The 12644-nt window shown below is 42.8% G+C and overlaps 1 protein-coding gene across 4 annotated transcripts in view; it reads left to right on the forward strand.

The window, feature by feature from the left end:
* The window catches only part of DVL3 (dishevelled segment polarity protein 3), a 193388-nt gene that overhangs the window by 146897 nt on the left and 33847 nt on the right, over positions 1-12644 (forward strand). For all 4 annotated transcript variants that reach the window (XM_089685465.1, XM_089685466.1, XM_089685467.1 and 1 more), the window contains 3 exons: positions 1846-1915; positions 2177-2316; positions 2796-2872. In XM_089685465.1, coding sequence (XP_089541591.1) covers positions 1846-1915; positions 2177-2316; positions 2796-2872 — 287 coding nt within the window. The remainder of the gene's footprint in view (positions 1-1845; positions 1916-2176; positions 2317-2795; positions 2873-12644) is intronic.

Here is a 12644-nt window from a genome sequence, read left to right on the forward strand (position 1 = left end):
ATGGATTTGAAATGAAACGAACAAGATGTGCTTTAACTGCAGACTGTCAGCTTTAATTTGAGGGTATTTACATCCAAATCTGGTGAACGGTGTAGGAATTACAACAGTTTGCATATGTGCCTCCCACTTGTTAAGGGACCAAAAGTAATGGGACAGAATAATAATCATAAATCAAACTTTCACTTTTTAATACTTGGTTGCAAATCCTTTGCAGTCAATTACAGCCTGAAGTCTGGAACGCATAGACATCACCAGACACTGGGTTTCATCCCTGGTGATGCTCTGCCAGGCCTCTACTGCAACTGTCTTCAGTTCCTGCTTGTTCTTGGGGCATTTTCCCTTCAGTTTTGTCTTCAGCAAGTGAAATGCATGCTCAATCGGATTCAGGTCAGGTGATTGACTTAGCCATTGCATAACATTCCACTTCTTTCCCTTAAAAAACTCTTTGGTTGCTTTTGCAGTATGCTTTGGGTCATTGTCCATTTGCACTGTGAAGCGGCGTCCAATGAATTCTGAAGCATTTGGCTGAACATGAGCAGATAATATTGCCCGAAACACTTCAGAATTCATCCTGCTGCTTTTGTCAGCAGTCACATCATCAATAAATACAAGAGAACCAGTTCCATTGGCAGCCATACATGCCCACGCCATGACACTACCACCACCATGCTTCACTGATGAGGTGGTATGCTTAGGATCATGAGCAGTTCCTTTCTTTCTCCATACTCTTCTCTTCCCATCACTCTGGTACAAGTTGATCTTGGTCTCATCTGTCCATAGGATGTTGTTCCAGAACTGTGAAGGCTTTTTTACATGTCGTTTGGCAAACTCTAATCTGGCCTTCCTGTTTTTGAGACTCACCAGTGGTTTCCATCTTGTGGTGAACCCTCTGTATTCACTCTAGTGAAGTCTTCTCTTGATTGTTGACTTTGACACACATACACCTACCTCCTGGAGAGTGTTCTTGATCTGGCCAACTGTTGTGAAGGGTGTTTTCTTCACCAGGGAAAGAATTCTTCGGTCATCCACCACAGTTGTTTTCCGTGGTCTTCCGGGTCTTTTGGTGTTGCGGAGCTCACCGGTGCGTTCCTTCTTTTTAAGAATATTCCAAACAGTTGTTTTGGCCACGCCTAATGTTTTTGCTATCTCTCTGATGAGTTTGTTTTGTTTTTTCAGCCTAATGATGGCTTGCTTCAATGATAGTGACAGCTCTTTGGATCTCATCTTGAGAGTTGACAGCAACAGATTCCAAATGCAAATAGCACACTTGAAATGAACTCTGGACCTTTTATCTGCCCATTGTAATAAGGATAATGAGGGAATAACACACACCTGGCCATGGAACAGCTAAGAAGCCAATTGTCCCATTACTTTTGGTCCCTTAACAAGTGGGAGGCACATATGCAAACTGTTGTAATTCCTACACCGTTCACCAGATTTGGATGTAAATACCCTCAAGTTAAAGGTGACAGTCTGCAGTTAAAGCACATCTTGTTCGTTTCATTTCAAATCCATTGTGGTGGTGTATAGAGCCAAAAATTTTAGAATTGTGCCGATGTCCCAATATTTATGGACCTGACTGTATATTGATCCAACCAATTAATCAAGCCACTTTTAATTTTCGTATACACAAACTATGTAGATGCAGGGATCCACTGCGTTATTGTATCCCCCCCCCCCCCCCCCCCGGCAGAATACACTGATCATTGCTGCAGTCATTGGCTGATTTCTGGTACATATATAGAAAAGAGAGATGGTTATAAAAAAAAATAAAAGCTTTAACATGATAGGAATGTGGAAATTTATTAAAACATTCCAGTGACATTTTTTTTTTTCTTTTCCCAGTCGTCGTCTTTCAGCAGCATCACAGACTCGACTATGTCTTTGAACATCATTACAGTCACGCTCAATATGGGTGAGTGTGGTGTACAGATACTCTCCTTTTTCTCCAGCCAGTCCAAAACTGTCAACAGTTGACACATCTTTACCTTCAGGATGGTGGTGGGGCATGTAAAAGCTTGTCCCAAAACAAACATTTTGAAGCTTTTCTTTTTCTTTTCAGACTTCAAGACACCAGCTAGTTGTTTCTTAGCTTTTGTGTGTTTCCAAGACTGATCTTTTTATTTCTTTGCATTTTATTTGTAATTATTTTCATGTTGTATATTTGTGTAACTAGAAAAATACAACTTTCTGGGCATCAGCATCGTTGGACAAAGTAATGAACGTGGAGATGGAGGCATCTACATTGGTTCTATCATGAAAGGAGGAGCTGTGGCTGCTGATGGGAGGATTGAGCCGGGAGATATGTTACTGCAGGTGCTTGTTACATCAAACCTGGGAAAGCCATATTAAGGAAAACATGTCAACGGGGAAATATGTGGGTTGCCATTGTTAACATCTGTCGACAATTTCAGTTGCCCAGCTGTCGTGCTGATACTTTTGCTTTGGTTTTTTTGAGTCACAGAACCAGATCAAGTATAGAGATGGGAAATTTTGATTATTATGACTTTGTTTACTATATAAATTCTTAGATTAGGGCCAAACCAGTCATGCCACACATGTGAGGTACCATAATGCACATCAGAGTGAGAGTAGAAACTCTAGGTTGTCTGTTTAATGCAACCCCGTAGTTTATATTTTGCAAGCATTTTGTAAACAGTCGTGCAAATATTGTGCAACATAAAAACTTGTGACTGCCACCATTTTAATTTGTTTGCTAGTACAAAATATGCAGATTTCTTGTGGAGTCCTGCAGAACTGAAATTAACCAGGTCCTGCATCTTTGATTTCTGCAGGTCAATGACATTAATTTTGAGAACATGAGCAATGATGATGCAGTGAGAGTCCTTAGAGAGATTGTGCACAAACCAGGGTAAGTCTTTAAAGAGATGTAATTTAATATATGTTTATCAGCTTTATATTTGCAAATGGAACTCTCAAACATTCCTTATATCAACTCACCCTTGAGTACTTCCGTCTTTAGTAATCATAGGACAGAGTCTCGCACATCACAGTTGATAAGTTTAACCTAAGCCCCTATTTAAAGTGGTAGTAAAGTGCTCCCCCCAAAAATTTCCCCCTGCAAGTTAATGTCATAATGTGGTAGTACAGCACTGGCCAAAAGTTATGAGAATGACACAAATATTTACCTGCAAGGAAACGCATGCAGTCATCATTGCTTTGCACAAAAAGGGACTCACAGACAAGGATATTGCTGCTGCTAAGATTGCACCTAAGGGCTTATGTACATGAGCAGCTGCTAAACTCGAGTTTAGGAGCTTTTGGATTTTGTTTGCCAACATTGCTGAACTCAACTCCATAAAAGCCTATGTGTCCATGTACACGAGCCTACTCGGACTACCAGCCACGGGAAAATGCAAATTGCGGCAACCGCGGTACCACAATTTTGTCGCGTTTTTCAGTTTCCCGAGGTTGGCAGTCAAAATGTTTCTATCCTGAACGCGGTTCTTTTGCGTTCAGAAGAAGGAGGTTTAGCCTCACCTAAACGCAGAAGCTCCTAAACTCTAACAGCCTATGTGTACGTGGACTCATAGGCTTTTATGAAGTTGAGTTTAGGAGCTTTGGCAAAAAAAAAGCCAAAAGCTCCTAAGCTCGCGTTTAAGAGCTGCTCATGTACATGGAGCCTTAAATCAGCCATTTATCAGATCATCAAGAACTTCAAGGAGAGGGATTCAGTTGTTGTGAAGAAGGCTTCAGGGCACGCAGAGTCCAGCAAGTGCCAGGACTGTCTCCTAAAGTTGATTCAGCTGTGGGATCTGGGCACTACGAGTGCAGAGCTTGCTCAGAAATGGCAGCAGGCAGGTGTGAGGATGTCTGCATGCACAGTGAGGCGAAGTCAAGAAGGGCAGCAAAGAAGCCACTTCTCTCCAGGAAAAACATCAAGGACAGACTGATTTTCTGCGTAAGGTACAGGGATTGGACTGCTGAGGACTAGGGTGAAGACACTTTCTCTGATGAATCCCCTTTCCAATTGTTTTGGGCATCCGGAAAAAACCTTGTCCGGAGAAAGAAAGGTGAGCGCTACCACCAGTCCTGTGTCATGCCCAGCAGTAAAGCATCCTGAGACCATTCATGTGTAGGGTTGCTTCTCAGCCAAGGAAGTGGGCTCTCGCACAATTTTGCCTAAGAACACAGTCATGAATAAAGGTACAAAAACCTCCTCTGAGAGCAACTTCTCTCAACCATCCAAGAACCGTTTGGTGACAAACAATGCCTTTTACCAGCATGATGGAGTACCTTGCCATAGGGTAAAAGTGATAACTTAAATGGCTTGGGAAGCAAAACATTGACATTTTGGGTCCATGGCCAGGAAACTCCCCAGACCTTGATCCCATTGAGAACATGTGGTCAATCCTCAAGAGGCAGGTGAACTAAAAAAGTAAAAACTTACAAATTCTGATAAACTCCAAGCATTGATTATGTAAGAATGGGCTGCCATTAGTCAGGCTGTGGCCCAGAAGTTGATTGACAGCATGCCAGGGCAAATTGTAGAGGTATTGAAAATGAAGGGTCAACACTGCAAATATGGACTCTCTGCATAAACGTATTGTAATTATCAATAAAATCCTTTCACACTTATGAATGCTTGTAATTATACTTCAGTATACCATAGTAACATCTGACAAAAAGAGTGCTTATTTTCTGCTCCTAAGCTCAGACTTCTATCTAGGTGCCATCTAACGTTTTGCTTTTGCAAGTGAGTTCTGGGCTTGACAGCATCTCTGAAGGCAGTTCCATATGCTTAATTCCACTCCACACCATTAAAATGTAAAATTCTGGTTGCTTAGGAGAAAAAAAAATATGCTGCTGTTTTACTGATTAGCCTGACAGGTTTTTCCTGGCTTTATGGCTCACAAATTAATTCCTGGAGTAAGGGAAATCCTTCACTTTATTGGCCTGGAAGATTCTTACTACACAGTCCAGACTGATGGACTCAGGAGGTATCCTGGACTCTCAGTGCAGGGACTTTGTCTCTGGCGGAAGCTTGTCTCCCGATTAGAGATGTAACATTTCTGGAAATTCTGAAGCCATGAGAAAGTTTTTTTAAATTTTTTTTAGGAATCTTTCATTAAGGTCTCATATTTATGACATGGTATTCAAATTATATAAAATTATTTCATTGCAAAACAACTTATTCCACACTTTTTGTTTTTCTGGGGGAAAAAAACCCAAAAAAGCTCTGTAAAAGATGGAAAAATTGGTGGGAGACGAAAAAAGAGAAAATGTTTTTTTGTTTTTTTTTTTCCTAAGGACTTCCCATCTATACTCCCAATCAACATACTAGAGCTGATTCTTGCAAACAATGCCTCAGCAATGCCTCCATTATCTGGGGAAAACAAGAATTTTCGCAGCTCTAAGACACTTAACAGTTTGTCTTGGGCATAATTTCATATCCTGGCCCTCTATGCCGTGCACATTCCAGACATGAATAATTGACAGGCAGACTTCCTCAGTGGACACCGTCTGGACCCCTTCGCTTCCATATTCAACAACAAACTGATCGTTTGTCACCAGGTCCAGGGATTCTCCAGCCATAGCAGTGAATGTCCTGGGGACTCTGTGGGATCAGTTCAACCTGACCAATGCCTTTCCTCTGAAGCTCTTTCCACGTCTGCTGTGTTGGATTGAGACAGAAGGCATTCCAGTCATGCTCCTCACACTAAATTGGTCCGGGCAGATGTGGTACTATGACTTTTTCTGACTCCTAGTAGGCTCTTCAGATCACCTGAATCCTTTGTCCCATGGACCTGTTTACCTTCTTGCTTTACAGTAGCTGGCTTTAACAGCATGGCTGTTTGAAATGTGGGTCCTAAGAAATAAGATCAATCTGTTTTTTTTTTGTTTTTTTTTATTCCTACACCCCAAAAAGCTGGGAAATCTCACCTCTTGCAAGATCAACCATCACATATGGAAAGTGTATTTTACATGGTGTGAGGCAAGGCATATTCATCCCAGTTCTGTATTATACAGTCAGGTCCATAAATATTGGGACATCGACACAATTCTAACATTTTTGGCTCTATACACCACCACAATGGATTTGAAATGAAACAAACACGATGTGCTTTAACTGCAGACTGTCAGCTTTAATTTGAGGGTATCTACATCCAAATCAGGTGAACGGTGTAGGAATTACAACAGTTTGCATATGTGCCTCCCACTTGTTAAGGGACCAAAGGTAATGGGACAATTGGCTTCTCAGCTGTTCCATGGCCAGGTGTGTGTTATTCCCTCATTATCCCAATTACAATGAGCAGATAAAAGGTCCAGAGTTCATTTCAAGTGTGCTATTTGCATTTGGAATCTTTTGCTGTCAACTCTCAAGATTAGATCCAAAGCTGTCACTATCAGTGAAGCAAGCCATCATTAGGCTGAAAAAACAAACAAACCCATCAGAGAGATAGCAAAAACATTAGGAGTCGCCAAAACAACTGTTTGGAACATTCTTAAAAAGAAGGAACTCACCGGTGAGCTCAGCAACACCAGTAGACCACGGAAAACAACTGTGGTGGATGACCGAAGAATTCTTTCCCTGGTGAAGAAAACACCCTTCACAACAGTTGGCCAGATCAAGAACACTCTCCAGGAGGTAGGTGTATGTGTGTCAAAGTCAACAATCAAGAGAAGACTTCACTAGAGTGAATACAGAGGGTTCACCACAAGATGTAAACCATTGGTGAGCCTCAAAAACAGGAAGGCCAGATTAGAGTTTGCCAAACGACATGTAAAAAAGCCTTCACAGTTCTGGAACAACATCCTATGGGCAGATAAGACCAAGATCAACTTGTACCAGAGTGATGGGAAGAGAAGAGTATGGAAAAGGAAAGGAACTGCTCATGATCCTAAGCATACCACCTCATCAGTGAAGCATGGTGGTGGTAGTGTCATGGCGTAGGCATGTATGGCTGCCAATGGAACTGGTTCTCTTGTATTTATTGATGATGTGACTGCTGACAAAAGTGGAATGTTATGCAATGGCCAAGTCAATCACCTGACCTGAATCAGATTGAGCATGCATTTCACTTGCTGAAGACAAAACTGAAGGGAAAATGCCCCAAGAACAAGTGGGAACTGAAGACAGTTGCAGTAGAGGCCTGGCAGAGCATCACCAGGAATGAAACCCAGCGTCTGGTGATGTCTATGCGTTCCAGACTTCAGGCTGTAATTGACTGCAAAGGATTTGCAACCAAGTATTAAAAAGTGAACGTTTGATTTATGAATATTATTCTGTCCCATTACTTTTGGTCCCTTAACAAGTGGGAGGCACATATGCAAACTGATGTAATTCCTACACCGTTCACCTGATTTGGATGTAAATACCCTCAAATCAAAGCTGACAGTCTGCAGTTAAAGCAGATCTTGTTCGTTTCATTTCAAATCCATTTTGGTGGTGTATAGAGCCAAAAATGTTAGAATTGTGTCGATGTCCCAATATTTATGGATCTGACTATGTCCTATCAGATTTGGTTTGACACTTGGCCCTAAGGACTATCAAGGGCCAAATCATGCACCTCTCAGGTCGTCTTCTTTTTTTTTCTTTTTTTTCCCAATATTCTTTTGCCTCTTATTCCTTAGTAAAGGCCTTAGTAGAGGGTGTGGCTCATATAGTTCCACCTGTACCTATACCTGTGACTCGGTGTTATCTCAACCTGATTCTGTCAGCTATTCAGACACATTGCTTTGAACCCCTCAAAGATATCCCACACTTGTCTATAAAGTTGCCTTTCTTTTTGCCATCACCTCTGTAAGTTAGTAACCCTCTCTCATGGAGAACCTTTTCTGCTACAAATAAACAAGAATGCCTTTAGGTCTAGGGCCTCTTTTCTTCTTAAAGTTGAACTTTACCCAGAACAACTTGATAAAACAAATCAAAACATACATTTCACATTAATTGCTACCAAAATTTGTGTGTGCTGTAAATTGCCTCCAGCATTATTGAGTCTGCCATTTTGCTGAAGTCCAGAGTCTTAAGCATCATTAAATCTTTAGGCTTTCAGTAGATCAACCTCTACAACTTTTGCACAGTGCCTAAAAATATAGAAAATCTGAACATGAGCAGAGTGAGACAGAGTGTATTACTGGATTTTAAATACTATAGGCCCTTCTTTTTTTTTTTTTTTTTTTTAATGTTTTACATAGCTATATCTGCAAAAGGAGCCCACCTAAAGTGATCTAGCAGGACTCAATTTTCTGTTGGTGTCTGAAAATCTTGTCAGACGTGATTCATGCTAATAGCAGAGGAACAAGGTAGTAGACAGAAATTACATTTTAGTTCTCTTAATCGAGACAAGTACACACTATGGAAGGATATGCTTTGTTAATATTTCATGTTCGAGGTTTACCACCCCTTTTTAAATGTACAATGCTTCACTTTTCATTTCCCACAAGCTATTAGCGCTTTCAAAAATCTCATCCACTAATAGTGTCTTGTGCCAAATGACCTCCAGTGCACGCTTGTTCCTATACTGCCATATCACTCCTCTATGGAAATGTAAAGCAAGTAAAAAAAATGCAAACTGGCAGTATAGATTACCAAAAAAGCGCTTTTAACCTGCTTGTTTACATAAGGAAATCTGGTGCGTCATTTGCACAGAAGGGTAGGGTGGTATTGCAGAATAGAAACACTCACAGACTGTGAGTTTACCTCTCAGCTACTGCTTCTTTCAGAAATTCTCTTCCCGGTTTGTGCCTTGGGGGCTTCCCGCAAGGGTCTCCCTGCATCTTGCACCACGATTGCTAGGTGGATTAGGCAGGTTCTCATTAAAAGCATGTAGTTGTGGCATGGCTTGGACAGAGGTGTGAGTGGTTGCATCCACAGAAGCTTTCCAATGCCATCCTGATTTGTATCATCCTGCAAAGGGCACATTTCATCCAAATCAAGCCTCCAATTATCTGCACATCCTGTATCAATCCTGTGGTGTTTTTAAGCTGCTACAAACATGACAAAAGAGGAGAAAGTGTTGGACTGATCTAGCCAAGATGGCACTGGATTGCTTCCACAGTATTGGATGAAGAAGCTTGAGATATTTGAACTCCCACTAAGGACCCAGCGACAGGACAAGCCTCAAGACCTGGCATCTCCTGCTTCACACGATAGACATGCAGCAGAAGACTCTCCTGCTGCAGGAAAGGATACGGACACATATGGACATTCTGCATTTTTTTTAAGCATTAAAGGAGAAGTACAGCCAAACATCGTTCTGCACTCCTGTGATCCATTTTCAGCCAACGTAGGCTAAAGTCCCATGTCAATCAGCTGGTCCAGGATGGGGAAAAATCCCCGACTTTAAAGTTGGGAACCACCCAGATCCCTGGACCTGTGCTTTGCTCAACCTCTCAGCGATCCACTGAGAGCCCAAGCCAGCCGCTTACCCCCCCCAACCCTCCACATCCCAGCCCTCCAGGGATTGTGGGAGGGGCAGAAAGTCAGTGACTGACCATCACCAGCTCTTTGCTCATGGAACACTGAGAGCTGAGCGGACTTTGATCTCTCAGTTCTCAGTCTTTCAGCCGGCAGCGGACAGATGCAGCATGGGACCAATGCTGCATCAACATCGGTAAGTATGATTTCTTCGGGGGGAAAAAAAAACAAAAACTCCTCTTTTAAAGTGTTACTAAACCCAGGACCCTGCATTCACTCTATCTGGTCTCCCACAGTACACACAACTTGGAAATGCAATTATTTTAGTGAATATAAACTGATAAATACATTTTTTCATCAGCCGTTAGAGCAGTCTTGTGACTTCAGCAGAGCATGGGTGAAGGCAGTGAGTATAACCAGCATGATTTACTGCATATACAGACTGATTTTACTGTTGTGGCTTTAGTAACACTTTAAGGACACTGAGGCTGAGACAGCAGAGGATTTTACCTTCTCTGCATTTTGAGTTACAAACTGCATCTTCATGTCAGATGCTTTTTGTGGGCACACAAATTGACAGGGTGTGTTCTAGTCTGAGCTGTCCCAGATATCTGAGTCCATTTAGTCATTTTAAAGGGTTACAAAGTGAAGTTTCCATTTCATCTCTGCCCCTCCTCGATTTTTGCTTTCCATTCTGCTAGCTTTATTGTACCAGTTCCTGATGAAGAATGGTTTCAAAGTTTCTCTTCAAACCTATTCACAGTCCCGAAAAAAATGGTGCATCTGCCCAATACTGGCTTTAAAATCTCTAAACAGATTACTTTGTGATGGAAATAATAAGATCCGTCATTGTTTAACACAAAGGGAATTTCTGGCCTCAGTAGACTTAAAAGATGCCTGTTTAAATATCCCCATCTTCCCCTAATATCAACATTTTCTGTGTTTTGCTGTGGGAGACCAACACTTTCAATTAGTAGCACTCCCATTTGGGCTTTTCGTGCTCTCCTCTGCACCTACGTGTTCACAAAGTGCTTGTCCTGCTTATGGCTCCTCTACAATCCCAGGGCTTTTGTCACAGGTTACTTGAACAACCTCCTACTTTGTCACAACCTTGCCTGCTGACAGCCAAAGAACAATTAAATTTCTTCTAACTTTTGGCTGGGTTATTATTATATTATTATACATTATTTATATAGCGCCAAAAGGTTTGCTCAGTGCTGTACATTATAGTGGGGGACAGTACATGAGACAGTACAGTAACAAAACAATACACGAGGGGTTCGAGGGCCCTGCTCTTTCGAGCTTACAGTCTAGGAGGGAGGAGATAGTGGTACAGGAGGAAGTGGCTGTGGGGGATGGAGTGGTAGGAGGAGTGGAGGAGATCGGCTGTTAGGTGAGGGTGGGGTAGGCTTCCCTGAAGAGATGGGTTTTCAGGGTGCACCTAAAGGTGAGGAGGGTAGGTGACAGTCTGATGGATTGGGGTAGTGGGTTCCAGAGGATGGGGGAAGTCCTGGAGAAGTCCTGCATTTGGGCGTGGGAGGAGGAGACCAGGGAGCTAGAACGTAGGAGGTCTTGTGAGGAGCAAAGAGTATGGGTTGGGTGGTATTTGGGTATCAGGTCGGTGAGGTAGTTTGGGGCAGTGTTATGAATGGCTTTGTATATCAATGTTAGTAGTTTGAATTTAATGCGTTGGGCAATCAGAAGCCAATGGAGGGAATGACAGAGGGGGGTGGCAGAAGCGAAGCGGTTGGTAAGGTGGATGAGTCTGGCTGCTGAGTTCAGGATAGACTGAAGCGGGGATAGCCTGTTTTGGGGTAGGCCGGTGAGAAGGGAGTTGCAGTAGTCCAAACGTGAGATAATAAGGGAGTGAACGAGTTGTTTAGTAGTGTCTGGAGTTAAGAACGAATGTATTTTGGAGATGTTGCGGAGGTGGAGCCTGCATGAGTTTGCCAGCGATTGGACATGGGGTTGGACGGACAGGTTGGAGTCTAGAGTGACACCTAGGACTTTGGCTTGCGGGGTGGGACTGATGGTTATCAACCTTCTAGAGTCTGCTCTCCAGTCCTCACGCTGTTTGGAGTACCAAGGTCTAATCTTGGCCACAGCCCAAGCCAGAACTTTCCTTCCACGAGAGAAGGTTGCTTCTCTAACACCACACATGAGGACCCCTCGGTCGAAACTGCACCCTTTAGTTCTCTTCTGCAGAAGGTGCTGGACCTGATGGTAGCCTCCATCAGTTATTTCCCTTTGCTCAGTTTTACTCCATACCTCTTCAACATACAACATGGAATTAACGTATTTATTCCTTGGATCTCACAATGCTTCTGGCATACAAAGCTCACACCGACTTGGTGGATCTGCAATCTAGCCCTGGAATTGGCAAAGTCTTTCCTTCACACACCCCGAAAGGTAGAAACAATGGATTCAAAGCCTTGAGGACAGGGGTAGAGATTTCAACTACCTAACTGTCCAGGGGAACCTATTCTTTATAGGAGTCAACACTTCCCATCAACATCCTGGAACTGAGAACCACCATATTCTCTACAACACTGTACCTCCCTTCTGCAAGCTCAGTCAGTCAGGGTGCAGTCGGTTTACGTAGGACAATGCTGTGGCGCTGTCCATCAGAGTGGTACCAGAAACCAGTCTGCCCTAAAATAGGTCTAAAGTCGATGTGTTTTTTTTTCTCTCCCCATTACCTAATTTACCCGTCCCCATCAATAAACGCCTACCTGACTGAATCACTGATCCAGTGCTATCTTGGCTGCAGCATCACTTCTACTTTCAGTGAAGATACAGAGCAGTGAGAGTCATAGGATCCTGCTGCTGTCAATCAAACTCCAACGAGGAGGGAGCAGGGGCATGTCTTACCTGCATTATGTGTGTCTATGGAAGCACACAACCCAACATGGAGGACACCTGCATGGGTGCCCCCCTATCATTTGGGTTGCTGAAATTTCACCTGGAGGATGTAGGAATGGACAGCATCACGCAGGGTTTGAAAGAGGTGGTAAAGACCTGCTCTGCAATATCACTGCATAGGGCAGGTATGTATATTTTAACAAGATTCAAACTTTTTTACTATCACTTTAAGAGAAAGGAGTCTGATACCCTCCTGGATAGAAGCCTGGTTTCCAGCTCTCAGCTATCCACATTCCTGGATTAGACAACTGTAAGTGGGATTTACTAAGCCATCAATGCCTAGACCTGGGGAGTGGTCTCTACACCCTGAGATCTTTGAAAATATGTCAAAGGTAGGGAA

This window comes from Staurois parvus, unplaced genomic scaffold (assembly GCF_062004578.1).
Source record: "Staurois parvus isolate SC_StPar_1 unplaced genomic scaffold, SC_StPar_1.0 ptg000376l, whole genome shotgun sequence".
In the NCBI taxonomy this organism is placed as follows: Eukaryota; Metazoa; Chordata; class Amphibia; order Anura; family Ranidae; genus Staurois; species Staurois parvus.